General features: G+C 36.2%; 1 protein-coding gene across 4 annotated transcripts in view; it reads right to left on the bottom strand.

Annotated features, from left to right (window-relative positions):
* PTPRC (protein tyrosine phosphatase receptor type C) overlaps positions 1-23,838 on the bottom strand; it is a 121,235-nt gene that overhangs the window by 18,660 nt on the left and 78,737 nt on the right. For all 4 annotated transcript variants that reach the window (XM_019430703.2, XM_053909092.1, XM_053909091.1 and 1 more), the window contains 9 exons: positions 22,589-22,800; positions 17,309-17,369; positions 8,812-8,920; positions 8,067-8,101; positions 5,314-5,423; positions 4,775-4,865; positions 4,608-4,684; positions 792-828; positions 598-695 (listed from right to left, as the gene is read on the bottom strand). In XM_019430703.2, the coding sequence (XP_019286248.2) occupies positions 598-695; positions 792-828; positions 4,608-4,684; positions 4,775-4,865; positions 5,314-5,423; positions 8,067-8,101; positions 8,812-8,920; positions 17,309-17,369; positions 22,589-22,800 (830 nt within the window). The remainder of the gene's footprint in view (positions 1-597; positions 696-791; positions 829-4,607; positions 4,685-4,774; positions 4,866-5,313; positions 5,424-8,066; positions 8,102-8,811; positions 8,921-17,308; positions 17,370-22,588; positions 22,801-23,838) is intronic.

Consider the following 23,838-nt stretch of genomic DNA (forward strand, 5'->3'; position numbering starts at 1 on the left):
AACATTCATGTATTCTCCTTTAAGTACATATACACCTTAAGCTGTGATGCTTGAAATGTATTCCATTTCCCATTAATGGCCCTGATAGATTTCCTTCATACTACGTAGCCAGAGGATGATCTTCCCAGGCTTAGCTGCATATTAAAAGGAGATGTGCTCGGTTGTCAGCAGAAATGATGTGGTTGCATGTGGTTAATTTCAGGCTGGAGGATAGGGAGGCTTTCACGCTTCCTAAAGTCCCATTCCATGAATTACCATGTATCTGCCCAAGGACAGTTTTCTTTCAAGTATTCTCAAGTACTTGTGAAATCATTTCACAGAAATGCACTAAGCTTGTAACAATAGTGCAAAGAAATAGGAGTCAAATGTAAGTCCAGCAATTAAGCAGAAACACTTAAATTTTATTCATATATACATATATTTAGGTATGGACACTATTTTTCTACATGTGTAAAAAGTTCAAATCAAGTGTCATACTGATTAAAATAGAGAACTCTCTGTTTTTGTCATCCAGCACGTGTGTGTGTGTGTGTGTGTGTTTTGAAATATGATTCAACACTCTTTTCCTAACCCCAACCTTTACCCTATGAATCCTACCCTGTTTCCTTCTTCACATCGAGTGACCATGACAATGACTGTGGCTTTCTGTTCCCAGATCATCCTCCAGAAATCATCAACAGTTTCATCCCTGGGACCTAGGAAGTAAATAAACACAAACTGATAAGAAATATTTTCTTAAAAGCGCTATGAAACAATTTTCAAAAAGAGTGTTAGACTGTCAGATAAATTACCTTGTGCAGCAATGTATTTCCTGGGTTCTTTGAAACCCTGTTCAAAAAACACACAAAGGCATATCATTTACTGAACACTCAATTATTTCTTTATGTGCAAAATCATGAGTTAGAGGAAGTTAATTTAGATCCACCGTCTCTTGGTTGTGGATTTCTCTGGACATTTTCAAATCATAAAGGGGATTTTATTAACTCATGGTCACCCTTTAAACTGTACCAAACATGTTAGCACTTACAAACACCATTCGTGACCTTTATGTATCTTTGCTATATATCCAAAACAATTTTGAAAACTGGACTTCATCCTCATCGGGATGATGCAGCAATTTACAAAAGTAATCCAGACATTATCCCCACACATCTACCTTTTAACTAGCGCTGGGATAGACCACCGATTCCCTAGACTCCTTTTCTGCCATTGTAGATAAGAGAAAGAGTGACTTTAATTTCATTACCTACAAGGTTTGCTTTTTCCACTCCTATTACCAAGGCAAAGAAGGAGGACAGAGGCAAATAAGATATTGTGCTAGTTTCTTCCAAATTATGTCATATTCCTTAAATTCACCTCAGCAATCAGAGAAGCCCTTCAGAGAGATAACCTTCGCCCATTAGATGAAATATTGTTACATGGGCCAACCTTCTCCCATTAGGTGAAATATTGTTACATGGGCCACAAGACTTCAGGATTAATATTAGTAACTTCTTGAAACTTCTATCTCATGACATAGTATTATTTATACATTAGCTCATTCAACACTTATTTATTAACGGGCTACAATATGTCAAGTACCTATCTAAAAGCTGAGACACATTTTTCAGGAGCTCCTAGTTCTGCTGGAGACAAATAAGTAAAAGTCGATACCATAATTCCCACATATATTTGAATAGGAAATATAAGGGGTTTTTCTCAGAGATTATCTAAATCCTTATAAAATCTTCTGTCAATTACTTTACTTTGAAAAACAATGTTTGGAAGAAACCCTATATACTAAAATAAATATCAATGCTAATTGTGAAAGCCTACAGAAGTCACCTGCAGAATCGGTTAAAATGGAGGTCAAAATTATGGCACAGTACTAGTAATTATCTTTAGACAATGACCTCACATTTGTAACTGTTGCTTGTGATTATAAACAACCCTTTGAGGATAATATTAAAAAGGAATGAAATAAGAAATGGTATAAGAATATCATAAGCACATGTCATTTGTTGCGTGGGATAGAGCTTACAAGGACAACAGCAAGCAAGGATACAAAATTGTCTTGTATCAAACAAAGTCGATGGGAGGCAGGACATTAGTACAGGTTAAAGTGATGTCTTTAGGGACAGAATACTTGAGAAGAAGAGTCCCAGCCCTGCTTCCACTTGTAAAAATGTTTCATAAATGATCTGAATAAAAAATATTCTTAAATATTTTTTTTTCATTTTACAGAATATGTGTGTAGAGGATCGAATAGCATTTTTCAAAACTCATATCTACTCAGAACGTCAGAGTGTGAGTTCATTTGTAAATAAGGTCTTTGTGGAAGATAAGGCTATACCCCTCTGAGGCTGGGCTCTAAATCTAATGACTGGTGTCTTCTTTTTTTTATGTATTTTTTTTTACTTATTTTTGAGAGGCAGAGAGAGAGAGAGAGAGAGACAGTAGGAGTGGGGAAGGAGCAGGGAGAGAGGGAGACACAGAATCTGAAGCAGGCTCCAGGCTCTAAGCTGTCAGGACAGAGCTTGAGAGGGGGTTTGAACTCACTAACCGTGAGATCATGACCTGAGCCGAAGTTGGATGCTTAACCAACTGAGCCACCCAGGAGCCCCAAATGGCTGTTGTCTTTATAAGAGAAAGGAGACACAGTGCTGTAGAATCACACAGGGAAGATCATGTGATCATAGAAGCACATTTGAAGGTGATACAGGCACAAGACTAGGAAGGCCAACGATTGCCAGGAACCACTAGAAGCTAGGAGAGGCAAAGAGCAATTTCCCCCAGACCCTTCAGGGGCAGCTGACTCTTGTCTCTGCTGACACCTTGATTTTGGATTTCTTGTCTCCAGAACTTTGAGAGAATACTTTTATGTTGTTTGAAGCCATCCTGTTTGTAATACTTTGCTATGTCGGCCATAGGAAACTAAGATACCATGTGAATAAATAAATATATAAATAAATAAATAAACAAACAAACAAATATAATTTGACCATTTTACCTACTCCACTAAAAATTTATATATTCATGTACATCGAAATAAGCAAACCTCAGTTTCAATGTCTTTCTGCAAGAAAAGCTGGTGAATTGCCTTATAGCATAGTATACAATTTGTCTACTATTTGACTGTCAAAAAAACTTTTTTGGCATTCTTCATATATTGCTGGTGGAATGTAAATCAGTATGACCCAGTGGAAGACCATTTGGAAATATCTTTTAAAATTGCAAATGATATTCTCTTTGGCCTAGAAATTCTTCTTTTAGTATTTTATACTAGATACACTAAAACCCATTGTAAAATAGTAAGTCAAGATTTTTCATTGAACCATTGTTTATAACAGAAGATTCTAAACAGATTTAATGTCCATTAATATAGGCACTTATTAACTAAATCACAATACAGCTATACCATGAATAACTCATAAAACATAAAAAATGCAGAAATTTTCTATGTCCAGGGTCAACAAACTACAACTTATGCCTGATTTTGTTAAAAAAAAAAAAAAGTTTGGAATGCATTCACATTGTGTATGGAATTGTGGCCACTAAACTTCAGAGCTAAGTAGTTGTGACAAAAATGGTATGTCCTGGAAAACCCAAAATATTTGTTGCCTGGACTCTTACAGAAAAGATTTGTCAAACCCCGTTCTTGTAATGATATTATTGTAATGTATGGTATTGTAATTATTATAAGGATATATCCATATATATCTTTATTGTATCATTACTATATATATATATACACAAATCACATAACTTTACAGGTTTATAAAGCATGGCACAGAAAAATGTGAATATTATGTTAACACTTTTGGATAAAGAGAAGATAACAAATGTAAGTGCCTTTGGACTGGATCAATAAGAAACAATATAGAGGTTACCTTGTGTAGTAGGTGGGAGCATTGCACAAATGGTGGATTGGGTGGAAAGAAGCTATTTTTCAGTCTCCCTGTTTTTACACTGCTTATTTTTTTTTAACGTGTGATGCATTACTTATTCAGCAATTATATAATAAATAACATTTTAAAATATTTTGGATAAATTAACCATATGCAACATCTATTTTTGGCTAAATATGACGAACAAATGATCTGGGACAATGAAGCATATCTCTGCTGAAATGCAATGTTATGTAATTGAAGAACAACAAGTTGGAGTCAGGCTGACCCGGGTTTGAATCCCAACTCAACTTTTTACTGATTGAATGAGGATAAGGATAACTAATTAACCAGAGTCTCCCAGTCTTCACCTCTACAGTGAGTATGGTGTACGTGGTCGGGGCAAATGTGGGGCTCTTATGAGAAATACATATACAGATCATTTAGTCTAATATCCAGCACAATAGTAGGCACCAGAGTATTTTAATTATTAGTATCACTCTTGGTAGAGAAAAATTTTATAATATACCTAGCATGAATAACAAATAATAAATAACTATTCCTGTAGATATTAATGATTTTGTTGTTTATGTAAGTGACATGAGGAGTTTACTTCAAACTATTTCTAATAATATTTCTAAACTTTTGACATGACAAAGAAAGAACTGAATGGAATGTATAGATACAATGACAAAACAACAAAGACATAAAATAATCTGGCAGTTATGCGTTTTTACTCACGTCAATATAGCTGGCATTTATATAATTTGATCCTGCATCTCCATTTATATCAGAGAGTTCAACACGGTTGTAATCATCTGTTCAAAGAAAAGAAATATAAATAAGTGAAATAATGAATAATAAAGTAGCCTAAACATATAGAAATTCAATTCTCAATGAGTACTTACAAGGAAGGATGTCAACATAACGATTTTTGTTCTGGTTAAAGGGTTTTCGAGCATCCTTGATGGAAAACTTGCTAAATACCCGTGGAATGCTCTGAAAGACATAATGGTCCTTTGGGTCATGGCAGATTCAAGAAAAATAATTTTCCCCTTGCCACTTACCATTTTGAGCAAATGAGACATCCTGGAACGTATTTCTTTTTTGCTGATGAACAAGTTGCATGGAGTAATTGAAATTAACATTATTAGGAATTATGCAAAAAATACTAAAAATGACTGATGGGCTACTTTGAGAATAAAGTTGTGACACAACTTTATAACTAATAATGATAAAATAAAGAATTATTTTGAAATATTTGCCAGTTTCATGACTATGACGATCTCTTCTGGTCTATAAATATCTGCTGATAATATCTGTTTTGACTATGTTGCTAGATTACGTAGAATAAATTATAAAGACAAATCATTATATAATACATTTAAAATGGAATTATCCTGATAGTTGAGTAAATTTCTCATCACGTATCAAGAAGAACACACACCTGGAATTCAGCCAGAAACAGTCTTCCTTCATCAGCAATCTTCCTCTTATAAGTTTCCAACAAAATATCTGCATGGATTGGCTCCACACTCATCAGTTGCTTTTCATCATCTTTAAACATATTAAGGATTCATGACTAGGGTTATGTCCATCTTTCAAATGTTCATACAAATTTCATTAAATTTATCGCTTGGATTAATCCTTTGCTTTTTCCCTTCTCACACATACTACCTGGAAAGTCTCAGTCACATACAAAGATTCACCTATGACTTCTAAATGTTGTACTCCAGACCTCTTCTGGGCTTTATTTTAACCTTTCAATCTCCCAGATTTTCCAAAGGGTTATCGCACATGTACATCAAAGTCAAAATGCCCAAAGTAAAAATCATTTTTCCTTTACTCCAGTATTTCAAATCTCAGTAAACAAGATCACCATTCACAAACTAATTTAAGATGGAAACTTCCACAGTTATAGATTTCTCCCTCCCTCTCCATATCCAGCAGGTGACTGGGTACTTTCCATCCCTCTGCCAGTGGTCAGGTGCAGGCAGGCCGCCTCATCCATGTAACTACATCTTCCCAAGTCCTCTCCTTGTCTCTAGTTTTTCCCCATACTGATCTGTCTTTTAAACTGCTGCAAATTAGTCTTCCGAAATAAAATAAAAGCATGCAACTTTACTTGTTAAAAAAAAAAAAATCTGACACTCTTATTAGTGTTTCATTGACTAAATGCTAAGGTTTGAACACATAACGTAATATAACAATTACCATACTTATTTATCTATATCATAGTTATTATTTTTTCCTTTCATTATTTCCACGTTTAAGTTATCATGAAATTTTGTAAACAGACAAGTAAGAGAATATGATTAATATCCTTATACTCAAGACTCAGCTAAAAAAAAAAAAAAGAGCTTAGAGTGGGAGAGAGCCAAAGCGTAAGAGACTGTTAAAAACTGAGAACAAACTGAGGGTTGATCGGGGGTGGGAGGGAGGGGAGGGTGGGTGATGGGTATTGAGGAGGGCACCTTTTGGGATGAGCACTGGGTGTTGTATGGAGACCAATTTGACAATAAACTTCATATATTGAAAAAAAAAAAGACTCAGCTTAATTTGCTAATCCCTTTATACTAGGCTATGAACAAGTTGTGTTCATGTGTTAGGCCTCCAGAGTACGAAGCACTTTATATGGTATGCTTGCTTAATAACTTACTAAGGAGTAAGAATACATATTACCCATAAAGAGCTACAATTGTATATGGCTCCTGAAAAGCAAAGTTTCAGAAAATTAAGCGAATATAAACTGCCACTCATGTAAAAAATGTGTTTCTCCTATTCACGTCAGTGTTCTCTATCAGATGATGCAAGACGATGTCCATTAAGGTTGCACATTTGTCTTAGTGTCTGCAGAAATTTCCGTCCAAATACAGCTATCAAATTGGCCGTGTACAGTCACTTCTTTGGGTTGTTGGGAACCTCTGGTATTCATTCGTTCTGAACTCAAGGCCACCTTTGAGGTTTTAGAGGGTTTGGGTAAGTTCTAATGCATGCCAATGGACAATTAGTACGAACTTTGAGATAAAATGCTTCTTTGACCCCCCCTAGTCTGCTCTGACACCTTGAAATTGATTCCCCTTCTCTGCTCAGGTACTTGTTACTCTTGTGCTCTTCATTCTTCCCTCAGGCTTTCAAAACGAATCCTCAGAACATTTCATCTCATTCATCTATGCATTCTTTGACATTTATTGAATTCCATATACTCACATAGATACTCCGGATAGAGCAGTGAAATGAAGGGAAAAAAATCTCACTTTCACATCCCTAGCTTACATTCTAGTCATGGGAGGATAGTTAACAAATAAAATATATAATGCAATATCAAGTAGTGATAGATTTTGCAATGGAAAATAAAGTCAATGAGAGGTTCCAAAGAACCAACACTAAAGCTTTTGTTTACTGATTTGGTACCTGCTTTTGCAGAGGGAAAGCTTTCAGAGATAAGTTAAAACAAGACAGAAGAGTTCTTAAATTTCTCCTGTCTTGACTATGAGGAGACAGATCATTTTATTTATTGTAAACAGTTTCAGTCTTTACCTCTATCCCCTTTAATGGATCAAAATCACATTTAAAAAATGAAAGAAATAATGTACAGGTTGAAAAAGAAGGGGAAAAAATGGGATTTCTTTTCCTCTCTTAAGTCAAAATGCATGTTTTGTCATGTCCTTAAATGGGCCTTATGTGGAAACAGCCACCATCCCACCTTTTAACCTTTGCAGAGACTTGACCACACTTACTACCTCTATCTCTATGTGACTTTTTGTCTACTCTTGGACTCCCTTATTTGTTGGCCTAATGTCTCCCCACAATCTTAGGTGACTCAGATGCCTGCCTTTCCCACTCACAAGCTTCTATCTTCTATCTTTCTCTAGAAGCATACACATTCAACCACTATGGCATTTACCAAGTCATTGTCATATTTGCTGATACTTCTGCCTTCCTCTATTAGATTTTCAACCCTTTAAGAGCAGGGTCTGTGGCCTATCACTACCATATATTCAGCTCTGGCACAATACTTGCCAAATAGTTGGAAATTCATAGTACTTACTAATTGAATAAATAGATAAGTGAATCTAAGTTTCTTCATTGTATCAACAGAGGAAGTCTAGGTTAGATAAAAAATGTTGAATTCTTATTTAAAACGAATAGATTCAAATATGAGGAGGATATTCATCAGTAAAAAATTGGTATACTTACCCCTTTCAACAAGTTCCTGCTGTTCATCTATATCACTGTGAAAATAAGAAACGTAAGTGTCTATATTTTTTAAGAAACATAGAATTCAATTGGGATTTGATTTATATTTAATGAATGTATTGAAGGAAGGAGGGAATGGAAGCGGGAAGGATAAAGAAAGAAGAAAGGACAAGAGAAGGGGAGACAGGAGAAGGAAGAGAAGGGAGGGGGAGGGGGATGAGGAAGGAAGGAGCTTAGCAGGGGAAAGAGGAAAGAATGAAGGGGAGGAGAGGAGATGGAGGAGAATGGAGGGAAAGAAAGAAAAAGGAAGGAAGGAAGAAACCAACCAAGGGTTGTCTGCTAAACTCAGGTAAGTGACTAAATTATTTTATTTTAAAATTCTTGTTTTTCATAAAATATGGTTGTTCCTGGCCAAAAGAAATACCTATAGTTCCCTCGACACTTCTTTCTTTTCTTTTTGCCTCTATCATTTCTACATCCCTTTGACCCACTTTTAACTAAAAGAATAAATACCTATTCTCCCCCTTTGTTATTATTTAAAAAAATCTATAACAGTATTACTGTAGAAAATGTTACTCTTTACTACAAACCAACAAGATGTTGTGAAGTTTTTGATCAAAAGTTCATTGATGAACTGGACTTAATGCTGCTTCTCATTCTATACGTAACTGGTTCTAAACTTGCCTCATAGATAGATGTCTTCATCATTATTACTACTATTTTTCATTTTGAAATCAACTCTTACCTGGACCTTCTGTTGCGCAGGTCATAGATTTTGTAGAGAACGAAAAGCAGGGCTAAGAATGTCACAATGATCAGAAATACCAGAAATGCAATCAATGCTTTAGAATTATCTAGAAATGAAACATAACACATGAAAGGAGATTATTATGTCAAATACATTGCTGGGTTCTTTGAATAATCACATTTAACATACTTTCATTTTTATTATGTCCATGTCTTTTGAGGCTTTCAAACAAATAAATTTTTTAGCATGAAACCAAACACAATAAATTCCTGATATTGTATATTTTGCCCATATTATTCAAAACAAATAAAAACATCTTATATTTTAAGAAAGCAATTAGAATACAGAAGAGAAACTCTCCTTCCACAAAATGCTATTCTTTTATGCAATGCTATCATTTAGACTTAATTCTCTTTCTTTCAGTCACTCCATTTGGAAGGGATTAGAGAGGGAGTCTAGTTATTATAGATCTCAGAGAGAAACTCATTTGGTGTAACTTTATGTGCACAAGTGGATAGCCTCCCACAAAGATCACAAAGGCTTCTGTCCCACACAGATAAACTTTCTTACCATTGAGGTATAAAATCAATTAACCGAAGGACAAATTGTTTCTTTCTACCGTTAGGATTACTTATCCTGATGTAAATGTTCACCAGGGTTTAATGGGAAATCATACCCTCTTCTGGAGAAGGACAGAGAAAAGACAGTGTACTGGAAACATCCGTTGCCCTGGGGGAGTATCTCCTACTTTTCATATACAATGAAAGGGCAGAGAGGAATGCAGTGAAACCAGGGCCTCACTTGGGAGCTAGACTGCTTCAGTTCCAACCCTCGCTGTACCACTTCCTAGGTGGGGCTTTGGCTAGAATCTTCATTATGTTTGTGACTCCATTCCCTAATTCCAAAAATGAGGTTAAATGAATTGATTTACAATAAACACTTGGCACGGTGTCTTGGACATACAAGGACTAATTACTCACTATTCAAAAAGAAAAAAAAGTTTTGAGTCCTACTGTATGCCAAACACTGATTTAGTTACATAAGATATCTCAGAGAACAAAACAAGGATCCGTGTCCTCATGGAAATGACCTACTGACACGACAGACACTTAACAGTGCACATAATAAATAAGCAGATGGTAACGTAGGTTAGAAGATGATAAAGACTGTGAGCAGGTGAGAGAGTTAGCTAAGCAGATATCTGGAGGCTGCCTGTTTGAGGCAAAGGAAGGGTAGGGCAAGAACCCACAGGTAGGAGCATGGCCGGCATGTCCAAGGAATAGCCAGAATGCCAATGTGGCTGGAGTGGAGCCAGTGAAGGGTAGCAACAGGAGCTGCCACGTAAGAGTATGACACGGAGAGGGGAGAGGCAAGGGCCAGATTTGTAGGGCCTGGAAGCCATTTTAATGATACATTAGCTTTTTTGTTACACAGGCAGCACCTGCAGGATTTTGAGCAGAGAAGTGATATACTCTGACTACACATTTTACAGGTTTTTAGGACTACTCGTTGAGAATGCCATAATCCAGGCAAAATATGGCAGTGGTTCATACCAGGTTGGTGGCTCTAGAGTGAGTAGAAATAGTTACATGAAGTTATAATTAATGGCCATCAGGAAGACTGTGGGTGCAGCGGAGAGCAGGAGCTCACTTTTGGATTTGTGAATTTGAAAAATAATTAGACATCCAAGTGGAGATGCCAAATAGGAAGCCTGAACGTGCAAATGTGGAACTCTTGTACCATAAATCTTGCAATAAAGGGTCTGGGGCTGGACATAAATTTGAAAGTTTTCATCATGGAGCTGTTATTTAAAGGTAGAAGATTGAATAATTCACCAGGAAATTAAAATTAGATAGAAAGGAAAGAAATCCCAAGACTAAGTCCTCGGACACTCTAATATTAAAAGTTTGGAGAGGAAAGATAGAACCAGGAAAGGAGACTAACAAGTGAAATAGAAGAAAATCAAGAGCGTGTCCAGGAAGCCAGTTTAAAAGGAAGTCTTTCAAGGAGGAGGGGGTAATCAACTATGACGAATGGTGTTGATAAGTCAAATTCAATGAGGACTGAGAATTGACCTTTTGATGTACTATCAGAGAAGGCATTGTTGGATTTGACAAGAGCGGTTCAGTGGAATAGGCAGACCCAAGAGAAAAATAGGAAAAGAACCAGAGGCAGTCAAAATACAAATCTCTTTCATAGAAGCTTTACTGTTGGGAGGTGGGGGGTGTGGAGATGAAATAAAGGGGTGGCTGAAGAGGAAATAGTGTCAAAAGAAATATTGTGGTTGCTGTTTGTTTTCAACAATTGCATACCGATTAGACTTATCTAGCACAGAAGGGAAATAATGATGCAGGAGAGAGAAAAGAAAGCTGTTGGATGTGGGAATTGGGCGATTCCCACATTGGAATCAATTGGGATCAAGGGATTCAAGAATAATTTCAAGGGTGATCATAATGATTGATTATGAGTTTACATTGTATATGGAGGGATTGGAGGACACCAAAGGGATGTGGAGTGGTGCACCAGTGTTATATATTGCTACTATGGTTTGCTCTGGCTAATGGAGATAGGAAAGGAAATGATGTTCTTACTATTTTAGATGAGGAAATTAAAATTCAGTCATCCTAAATCATGGGTTTTTTTTTTAACTTTTTAACGTTTATTTATTTTTGAGAGACAGAGAAAGAGCACGAGCATGGGAGGGCAGAGAGAGAGAGGGAGACACAGAATCTGAAGCAGGCTCCAGGCTCTGAGCTGTCAGCACAGAGATCGACGGGGGGCTTGAACTCACAAACTGTGAGATCATGACCTGAGCCGAAGCCAGACACTCAACTGACTGAGCCACCCAGGCGCCCCCTAAATCATGTTTTTAAAACAATACAGGAATAATACATTTGAAGCAGTTTGGTAAGACTGAGAAGACTGGGTATGCTGGGTATTTAATCAGCCCTCCTTTCTTTCTTGTGGCAGAGATTGGCTAATGCTGAATCCACCTGTTTTCTTTTCCTTCTGAATCAGCTTTACTTGCTGTTCAGTGTAGCCATGTGACTGAGATAAAGGTAGAAGTGAGATATGTTAGTTCCAGGCCTGGTGCTTAAACCCTCTGGAGAGATGTTACACACTCTCTTCTCCAGGTTGCCGGATGGATGTTGGCAACCATAGCAAAATTAGAAGCTATATATGAAAAACGGAAACGCTATGTCAGCCTAGAGTTTTGAATGAATATGTAGAACCTACCTACACGCACCACCTACACGCACACAAACACCTACCAATTGGTGTAGGGTAAGAAATAAATTTCAATTCTGTTAAGTCACTGGGATTTGGAGGTTTATCTGTTAAAGCATCTGTGGTTACATTAATTCATGGGTACCCCTCATTGACCCCATACTTACTGAGAAGTGCTACACTGGGATAGTCTCTAAAGATACAGCAGAATATAAGGCATGAGAAGTTACCAGTTCTAAAGAAATTTTCATTCTTTTGGGGGGAAAAAGTGCTAAACAGGTAAACCAACAAATAAAATAATAATGTATTTTCCTTAGATTTATGAAAGAGTGAGTAGGTGGAAAAAAAGTAAGGGGAACTTATTTTCTACACGTTCAGGAGTGGCCTTGGGCATGAGACTTTCTATAACCTGAAAGATGGAAATGACCCAGCTAAACAGACAGCTGCCAGAGACCATGTGTCTCATGTTCAAAATGTCTATAACTGGAAATTCTTAATAGTAAGAATAAATTAATTTCAAATAGAGACTGGCAGATGTTGGACCTGAGTTTGAATTCTGGCTCCACCACTTCTTTGACTGGAAACAAAAAATAAATTGATTGAATTATCTAAGTTAAAATTTCCTCGTCTATAAAATGGGAACGATTTTATTTTATTTAAAAGGATTTTGTGAGGATACATGGGTTGTATTGAATATTTTAGAGAAGTTCTTATTGCAATAGACTCCCAAAATGACCCAACGTGTTTTTCTCAAATTCTTTTCACTAAAATTATCAATAAACCTGTGATTACTGGTGTATATATTGATCGACATGATTGTTTCCAGAATTTGTGGATAAAAACCTCATCAGAGGAACAATCATCTAAACTCATCCACCTCAAGGAAATTACTAAAATGAAAGCATGTTACGAGAAAAACAGGACACCTTGAACTGAGATTTTGCAAGAAACTGCCCCAAATGACTATGAGTAAGCGTTTCATTCCATAGCAATTAATTAGGGTCCATTCTACAGAAACATTAAGTAGCTTCAGACTTGTCTTGATAAACTTATTAATGATAAAACAACCAAGACCTCAGATATATATCATGACCTAAGAACATGTCTCTCTCCCTTCTTTCCAGGAATTCTGCTAATATTAAAGACCTAACAGTGGCATAGATCCATAATGCCAGAAAGAATGGGAGAAGGGAAATTAGAGTTAGAGAGATTTCAGCAAGTTTTGGAAGGTAGAAAACAAAGGAGAGAAAGCCAGCACCAAAATAGCACACTGCATAAGATCCATACCAGTTACCCAGAATGCCTGAGTCTCAAATTTGGAGGCACATAGACAGTGGAAATGAATCATAGGACCAAAAATGGTACAGTTGAATGTCCATTTACAGAGAAACCAAACACCCTTTGAAAAGACACTCCAGGGAGGAGACAGAAGTTTATTCTCTGAGAAAATTGAAAGGAAAAGGTTAAGAGACTCAAGGTAAAATCAGGCTCAGAACAGAGCAGGGATGTGGCCCAGGACTGAGATTAGGAGGGCAAAGCCAGTGTCTGCCTATGAAATGGTTGAACACCTGTCCCTCTGCCCTACTATGGGAAGAACCATTCCCCTACACTGTAACACTACTATAAGAAGTATTACATTGATTAATTTCCAGAGATAATAAATGGCACTGGAGAAAACAAATCATAAATATTACAAGGAATCTCCTCAATCAACAGTCCCTGGAAGGGCTACAGAACTTTTTTTTAATAATTTATTATTTATTTTTTAAATTTACATTCAAGTTAGTTAGCATATAGTGCAACAATGATTTCAGGGGTAGATTCCTTAATGCCCCTTACCCATTTAGCCCATCCCCCCTCCCACAACCCCTGCAGTAACCCTCAGTTTGTTCTCCATATTTATGAGTCTCTTCTGTTTTGTCCCCCTCCCTGTTTTTATATTTTTTTTGTTTCCCTTCCGTTATGTTCATCTGTTTTGTCTCTTAAAGTCCTCATATGAGTGAAGCCATATGATTTTTGTGTTTCTCTGACTGACCAATTTCACTTAGCATAATACCCTCCAGGTCCATCCACGTAGTTGCAAATGGCAAGATTTCATTCTTTTTGATTAGGGCCATAGAACTTCTAATCAACCTTTTCTATGGTCTCCCTGTAACTTTGATCAAACTGCTGATAAGAACCGAACTGTCAAAGAAATCCTCAACAATAAAGGGGGGGTTCCAAAATAATAATTTGACTTAGGAGTTCCAAAATGGGACTAACAGGAGCTCCAGAAGGATTACAGGAAAAAAAAAAAAAAAAGTGGAATGAAAAAAAATTTCTCAGAGATAGAAGTCTCCAGGTCACAAAAGCCAACAGTATACAAGAAAAGACTCATGCAAGACAATGAATAAAGAGGAAAGCCTAAAAGTCCCAAAGAGAAAAAAGATATGAGAATACAGAAAAAGAACGAGAAACAGGATGGCATTAGAAAGTAATACTGGATGCAGGAGAACGAAACAGAAATACTTTTTCAATACTAGGTTTTTAAACTCAGAATTCTATGCCAGGTCAACCTATGGATCAAGTGCCAGAGTAGAATTAAAGCATTGCATTTTTATGTGTGCCAGAATTAGAATATTTTCTTCTTACACTAGAGAATATATACCAGTATTTTTTTTTTAACAAATGAGATTCAGATGTAGCAATTCTGAAACAGGAAACTAATGAAGGAAAATTTTACCACAGTAGCTAAGCTGTACACCTAGGTAGTCCAAATCAGTACAGGAAGAAAGGGCCCCAGGAGCTCTTTCGGGAACATTGTCAACGTGTGGCTAATGAAGTCTTATGCCAGGGAAGCTCAGCAAAACTTTTCTAGGAGGTGCATTCTTGGCAAGTCACAACCCAAGACTTCTCCTGGTGAAGACATTACTATTAAAACCTCATTCTGTCATTTATCTATTACAAAAATGCCATCGTGAGTGAAGTCAATAAAACTTTTTCTGCTTGGTGAGGAAGGGACCATGGGAGAACACTCTAGCTCCACGGACATGGAAATCTGATAAAAGCGGAATGTTAGCTGCCTTTCTAGGCAATGTTGCCAATGACGAAAATGATCCCTGGTTGCTCAACTGTACCTGGACAGGAAGATTTATGTGTGAACCACACTGTCCTGGTGCAAGCCCCGGTTTTCGGTCTCCCTGAGTGGAGTAACCCAGGGCACATCTCATTTTTGGGCACAATCCCTGTGGCATGTCTGGAAGCTACTCCCAAGCAACTATTCTAAGAGATACCGATTCCTTTCTTAACAGGGGGCTTCTAAGCAAGGGCAGCCAGCACACCCACACATGTGACCCAATTCTCTCACATCTCACTTGCCTCTGGGAGGGTCAAAGAACAGTTCCAGGGCTGCCATGGGCACTGTGACCACTATCGCTACCCCCCGCTTGCTGGCGCACTGTGTTTTCTGTTCTGTGTCTCCTTGAGTGAAATGGTATCACATCTGGCCTAGTAAAATGTGAGTGAGTGTGAAACGTCCAGTTGAGTCTATGACTCCCAAGAGTAGGTGCTGCAGCTAGAAGTTATCTGCATAGGCAGAAAAAAAAAATTCAATGGAGTTGTTTTTATTGTAAGGAATTATAAAAGAAAAGTATTTATATGGAAATAAAATCAAAGCTATCCGGTTGAATTTGGTGGGCATTTAGTATTAGAAGCTTTTATTTAATAAATCAGAGCAGGAAGAATGGAAACTTTACATGGGACCTGGGACAACAGTTTGGAACATGAACTTTTATATCTTTCCTCTTTTCAGAGACTTTGGGAAATAAGGCATTAGTGCTTGCACACATGCATGTGTGTGTAAGAGAGTAAGACTGAGACATTGCAATGATAGCATCAGAAACTGTCTAGAGTTGGAGTGCCTGGGTGGCTCTGTCAGTTAAGCACTTGACTTCAGCTCAGGTCATGATTTCACGGTTCATGGGTTCAAGCCCCGCATTGGGCTCTGTACTGATAGCTCAAGCCTGGAGCCTGCTTCAGATTCTGCGTCTCCCTCTCTCTCTGCCCCTCCCCCACTCTCTCTCTCTCTCTCTCTCTCTCTCTCTTTCAAAAATAAATAAACATTAAAAAAAGTAAAAGAAACTGTCTACAGTTGATAACACAACACAGAAATTTACATCATTTAATTTAATTTACAAACATACAGATGGTGAACAAGCTGAGAAACTTAAAACAGTGTACTGCCTTCTCCCTCCGTAGGATGAAATCCATGGGCAATGTTACTAACTCTAGAAAGAGGAGCAGCTAATATTCTTTACCCCTATAGAGATAACCATAAGAAGAACTGAAAACAGAAATTGTGAAAAGTGGCTGTCTTGGTGAGCAGGACAATGAGTGGGGAGTGGTGACACACAGCTGTTATTGTCATTGTTATAATGACATTTAAGTTTAAGTGATTTTTTTCTATCTGCAACTTTATTTTGATCAAAATATTTAAAATAGCAATGATAAAAAATTAAATCGCCATGTTGTTATTAAGCGATTTTTATCTTAGCTGTAGTTAGGTAAATCCGGACAGATTTGTATCTAATGCCTGCCTCTACCAAGCTCAACTTTGAGGGACAGAATAAGACAAAATAGGTAAGTCTCCAAAACGGTACACAAAACAAACATGTTTTGTTAACAGTCATGAAAAATGTCATAAGCATACTCATAATTTAAGTCTATACAGATACATCCTCTTACAAATTGTTTTATGAAATCTATCCTTTAATAATGTAATCTCTTAATTGAATTTAAAATACTGTATTTTACAGGGGACGGATTGATGGTTGCCAGAGAGATGAGAGGCGGGGCGGGGGGGGGGGGGCAAAATGGGTGAAGAGGAGTGGGAGATACAAGCTGCCAGTTATGGGATGAGTAAGTCACAGGAATAAAAGGCACAGCAGAAAGAAAATAGCCAACGATATTGTAATAGTGTTATATGGTCACAGATGGTAAGAACACTTGTGGTGAGCATAGGATAAATTGAAGAGAAGTCAAATGACTCCATTGTACAGCTGAAACTAATGTAGTATTTGTGTCAACTACACTCAAATAAAACATTAAAAATAAAACAATATTGTTTTATTCACCTACACATGTTTTTTTCAGAAAACAAAATATTACCTTGATAGGAAATATATAAACATTTAATAATTAAATATAAGCACGAATGTAAAATAATAAAGGTTTGTAATGTTAATATATATTTTAGTATAATATAATAAAGAGCCACAAAATGACTTACAAGATGTTGAATGAAAAACAGATTCTGGAGTTCCATCATGGCGTCCGTTGTTGTAATAGACCTGGATTCCAGTAATAAAACAAAATAGTTTTCTAATGTGAATTTATCTATCATGATGCAACACATACATTATTTCTCATACAATGGTGTCGATTTTAATTTAAAATATACAGGTTAACTTTAATTTAAAAATAGAAACCTCAAGATTATGTCAATGTCTTATTATCAAATAGTTTTTCAAAGAAAATATTCAACAGTGAAAAAGACATAAAGAAATCTTAGCTTATTTGGCAACAACAACACCAACAATAATAGTAGTATAATCGGCAAGAGTAAGTGAAACTGAAGGAATAAACTCCAACACATCAAATTCTTCAAAGCTTAAATTTAAAATTCCCTATTGATAGGCTAATATCTATACATTTTATTTAAAAGGGAAACTACCATGTACTGTTTATAAAAGTTACACACAAAATGAACATACAATTTGTAAAAGTAAATAGAAACAATATGACAATCACAGTGTTTATAATAAATTGATATTTAGTTCACAAGGGTTAAAATTATAAGGATTGATACCCCCAAGTGATACAAGGTAAAATCTACAGTATTAACCTAACTAGGAAAACTCCCTGTGTCTCATAATATTGAATACAAATAAAGCCAAAACAATTTAGTTATACAAGGGAAACTGAAAAGAATAAGAGAGCAGTAAGAGGCTTTGGCAAAAAAAAAAAAAAAAAAAAAAATAGGTAAAAACAAATCTGAATAATATCATTAAAAGATAAACATGATACATTTGGACAATATATATCTAAGTTTTTACCCTTTGGAAGATATATAATTTCCTCAGTACTCACAGAATATTTGTAAATATTCATTATACATTTAACTGTAAAAAATACTCCATTAATTCCAAAAAATAGAAATTGTAGGACTTCTGGGTGGTTCAGTTGGTTAAGCGTCTGACTTTGGTCAGGTCATGATCTCGTGGTTTGTGAGTTCGAGCCTGCATCAGGCTCTCTTTTGAGAGCTTAGCATCCTCTGTCCCCCTCTCTCTGTCCCTCCCCTGCTTGCACACATTCTGTTTCTCACTCTCAAAAATAAATAAACGTTTAAAAATAATAGAAATTATAAAAGCTAATTATCTTTTAAAAGCTAGAAACACTATCTCTTTAAAAAACAGATAAATTAGAAATTCTTTCCAACTGTAATATAAATTCTTGGGAAATAATGATCAGAACATTCTACTCTAAAAATCCACTTGTTAAATTTTATGTCAGTCATTGAAAAATTAATAATAATAGGGGCTCCTGGGTGGCTCAGTCGGTTAAGCATCCGACTTTGGCTCAGGTCATGATCTCACAGTTTGTGAGTTCAAGCCCCGTGTCAGGCTCTGTGCTGACAGCTCAGAGTCTGGAGCCTGCTTCAGATTCTCTGTCTCCCTCTCTCTCTGCCTCTCCCCCACTCTCACTTTGTCTCACTCTGTCTCTCAAAAATAAATAAATGTAAAAAAATTTTTTTAATAAATAAAAAAAGAAAAATTAATAATAACACAGGCATGGGATACAGTCAAAATTTTACCAAAGGACAATTCATAGTTTAATTTTTCTTTTTTTGTTGTTTTTTTTAAATAATAAAAAAATAAAGAAACGGACCAAAAATGCTTTCAATCCCAAATTAGCAGAAGAACATAAAAATAAATCTACAAAAAGAAAAGTAATAAATGGAGCAATGATAAAAATTACTTTATTAATCTGTTAACCAGAGATCACAATGATGAATAAAGCTAAAATGATTGATCCCTCGTGATGGCATAAATGGTGTAGTGGAGACAGAAAGAAACATGAAAATGAATTATGGTACATGCAATGAAAAAAACAAGAGACAATCTTTTGAAGGCTGGGGAAAAGAATGAATAACTAAGTAATAATCTACTACTTTGAATTTGAATGTTGTATTTAAAAAAAAAATTTTTTAACGTTTATTTATTTTTGAGACAGAGAGAGACAGAGCATGAACGGGGGACGGGCAGAGAGAGAGGGAGACACAGAATCGGAAGCAGGCTCCAGGCTCTGAGCCATCAGCCCAGAGCCTGATGCGGGGCTCGAACTCACGGACTGCGAGATCGTGACCTGAGCTGAAGTCGGACGCTTAACCGACTGAGCCACCCAGGCACCCCTGAATGTCGTATTTTAATATGATGTTTACCTATATTTTTCCAGAATAACTTATATTGATGAATGGGAGAAGAAAATTCTAGAAAGAGAGAAGTACATAAGGTAAAGTACCTATGGAGAGCAAATTCTAGGTGCATTTGAGAAACTGAAAATAAATGGAGCTTAATGGGTGCTGGAGAAGTAATGGGAGATGAAGTATAATGTACATGATATGTAATAACAAAATATTTCTTTTATATGGATTATGGGAAAAATATAAATCCACAAAGTGTAAAATGTCTGAAAAGAACAATAATATTGAAAAAAAAATGGTTCTGAGAGGATTCCTCTGTGTTAAGAGGATTAAAAAAAATTTTCAGAGAACAAATCATTCCTATACTATTTAAGGTTATAAAAAGGCAAAGAAACAAGAAAATGTGCTATTTATCAGGTTAGCACAACTTTTATAGCAAAGTATACTAAGAATGATTCATGCCCACACCTATACAAATGCCTGTGCCCGTCATCTCTACCCACTTATTGAAGGATTTCATTTATGAATGTCTATTCATAAAGACTTAAAAAATTAAGCCTTTGAATTCAATAATGCTTTCAAAGAATAATACACAGTGACAGAGCAAGACTTTTTTTCTTGGAACGTGACATGGTTTATCATTACAAAACCTATCACTATAATTCACCATATGAACAAATCATATCATGTCATCACAACCATGGCATCATCTAATATAGTACAATAAAAACACAGGAAAAAGTCCAACCTATGTCTGATTAAACAAACAAGAAAGGTTATATATTTATAAATACATATGTTTTTGTATATAAACATATGTATATATAAACATTTCTTTAAGTTATAAAGGATATAAGGTCAATTGTCAACATTATTTTGAATAGTCAACTATTGACTGTTGAAATTTCCATTAAATCAGAAATAAAACTGATAGATCTGACTGAATAAAAATAAAAGGAAAAATTGTGTATGATTTAAAGTGTTATAAATAAAGTTAAAAAGCAAACTACAAGCTGGAAACAAAACTTGCAACTTATATGACAAAGAGTTTAATATCATTAATATCCAAAAACTTCCCCAAATAAAACTGGACAAGGGAGCAGCAACAACAAAAACTGTAGTTATCTTCGACAGTAAATAAAGAAAGCCATTCAAACAAAAAGAGATGTCAATACCATATCTCACCTACTCAACATCAAAGAAAAAGAAGGCCATGCCCAGTGTTGATGAGATTCTCAAGAGCAATTATTTAATAGACTGTATGGGAAGGGTAATTTGGTAACTTACAGGGAAAAAAATTTATCACAAAAATTCTTAAAATACAAGTAAATTCCTTTTGACCCGATACCTTTATTTCCAGGAATTTATTTAAATAGAAATCATTAAAGACACATTCAAAAATTGTGCTATTTACCAGTAAGTGTGTTAATTGATTGTTGTTTATAACAGATGAAAACTATAGTTAGTAGAATGTTAAAAAGCCATATAATAGAATCTTAGGTGACCGTTAAAAATTGCATTGTAGTGAAATACTTAACATGGAAAAAGTTCATGTTGTAGTGATATATGAAAAATGTAGGTTACTAAACTATGTGTTCAGAATGTTGATAATATATATGATGAATATATATAAATGCACATTACAATATTATGAAAGTTGTGAGATAATGGAAAATACATATTGGTTTCTGCCCTTGGTTCCTGGCACAGAACTCCTGAAACCCTTATAATTTCCCTGGTAATAGGAGTGTTTTTCATTCTAATCAGGTGACTGGGTGGACTCCTGGATGGCTCCTGGATGAGGGCTAGTCATTAGAAAGCCAAAGCTATGATTAGAAGCTTGGAATTTTCACCCCAGCCCCCCATTCTCTTGAGAAGGTAGAAGGGCTGAAAATGAAATTAATGATTGGTCACATCTACATGATGAAGCCTCCTTAAAATACCCCAAAGAAGGTGGCTTGGCGGCTATCAGGTTGGTGAACACATCCATATCATGAAGGTGATGTATCCCAACGTGATGGGGACAGAAGCTCCTGTACTTGGGACCTTCTCAGACATCACCCTATGTATCTCTTCATCTGACTGTTCCTCTGTATCCTTTATCACACATTTCAATAAATTGGTAAACGTAAATAAGTGTTTCCCAGAGTTCTGTGAGACACACTAACAAGCAACTAAGCCTGAGGAGAGGGCCATAGGAACCCCTGATTTATAGCCAAGTCAGACAGAAGTTGAGAGTAACCTAGGGACCAACTACTGGTAGTTAGAGCTGAAGTGGGGTGGAACAGTCTTGTGGGACTGAGTCCTTAACCTGTGGAATCTGCCACTATCTCCAGGTAGATAGTGTCAGATTTGAATTAAATTGCGGGATACCCAGCTGGTGCCACAAAGACTTGCTTGATGTGGAGGAAAACCTCCACACAAATTTGGCGACCAGAAGCATCAGAAGGGTGGCGCTGCACATGAATTGTACAGGAGACTCACAGAAAAGAACACACAAGAGAAGAGGGAACTACGGGTTTTCCCTACAACCAGGGCCAAGACTGAGTTTTTCCATTTCAGAAACACATTCATAAAATATGATCAGTAGACAGTAAGCTTGTAGATGAGTTTTGTTTTTTTTAATTCTCCATGTTCACTGGTATTTCCTAATATTTATTTCTACTATTTTCTAACCTCAGTGCACCTGTAAAATATTTTGCAATTTAAAAAGTCATGTTAGTAAAGATTAAAAGTCACGGTAAATAAAACATTTTGCAAAGTAATAATCTATTGTGCATAAATTTAAATTAATTTACTGTGTATAAAATGTTGTGCTTCTTGACACAGGCGCAATAATTTTGCTATGAGTAAATTACATTAAAGGTGAAAAATACTCCAACAAAATATTTGCTTGAAACCATTGTTCTTAGAGCTGGGGATAAGAAGTTCGGAGTCAACCATTTAAGACTTTAAAGTATGATTTCATTAGACGAAGAGTTTCTAAAGCTCATGTGAGCATCAATTGGTCTTAGTATTATTGAAGTATGGTGTAATAATCAGTATAATGTACATTAGTACTACAGTTGAGGATAGAAATTATCTTACCTTAAATTCGTATTTTGTTGAATATTGAAGATATAGTACAGGGAAGTGGCAAGTTTTTTGTGACTCATTTTTAACAAAGGCATCTCCAGTTTTGACTTCCATATGGTAGGATCCATTACTGGGGCCTTTAAAGTCCGAAGGAGGATCACACTTCACAAGAATACTATTATCTGATATCCGAGAAGCAAGTAAGCGCCTGACTTTGGTTGGCTCTATCAAAACGAAGGAATATTTGTTACTTTAATCACTTTGTACATGCATATTTAAATCAGTTGGCAATATTTGTGTACATTATAAATTATTATTTTAAAAAATTTTTAATGTTTATTCATTTTTGAGAGACAGAAACAGAGCATGAGCGGGGGGGGGGGGGGGCAGAGAGAGAGGGAGACACAGAATCTGAAGCAGGGTCCAGGCTCTGAGCTGTCAGCACAGAGAATAACGTGGGTCTCAAACTCGTAAACCGGGAGATCATGAGCTGAGCTGAAGTCGGTCGCCCAACGAACTGAGCCACCCAGGCACCCCCAATATAAACTATTTTCAGCATTAATTTGGAGATTATGGATGAAGAAGCTATAATAGTACATGCATCAAGAAGCTGTACCAAAACATCTAAAAATAAACCCCCCAGTCTTTCAATGAATATTAGCATATGTGTTATACTTGAAGTCATGGGACTTTGTGCCATCCCCTAAGGAGAGTATACACAATTAGAAAATAGAAGGAAAGAGGGGGTAGAGAAGAGGGGAAGAAAGGTGCAGGGGAGAAGAGTGGATGATAGAGGGATTCTGAAGGCCTACATACAGTAGAGTTCTTTGGTTCTTTTTTTTTTTTTTAAGATTTTATTTTTAAATAATCTCTACATCCAACACGAGGCTTGAACTTGTAACCCTGAGATCAAGAGTTGTATGCTCTACTGTCTGAGCCAGCCAGGCATCCCCAGCTTCTCCGTTCTTGAGGTGCTTACATTATCCTAGTAACTACCTACCTGGCTGCATTCTTTAGGAGGAGCAACAAATTATCTTTGTTTGCTATGACTTCACAGAAATTTAGGAAAATAGCAAAACCATAAAGCTCAAGGATCTGGACTTTTAAAACCAGAATCTAAATTACATTAAATTTCATGAAGAGCATTCTACATCCATCCCTGAATAAGACAATTTTTCTTCATGAACTTGGTGCCAGCTAAGGTCTCTGGAGCTACAGATACTGCCTTACACAGGGGTGTTTCTTCTTTCCTGACTTAATGG

The sequence above is a fragment of the Panthera pardus genome, unplaced genomic scaffold (assembly GCF_024362965.1).
Source record: "Panthera pardus isolate Hobbes unplaced genomic scaffold, ASM2436296v1 HiC_scaffold_21, whole genome shotgun sequence".
Taxonomy (NCBI): domain Eukaryota; kingdom Metazoa; phylum Chordata; class Mammalia; order Carnivora; family Felidae; genus Panthera; species Panthera pardus.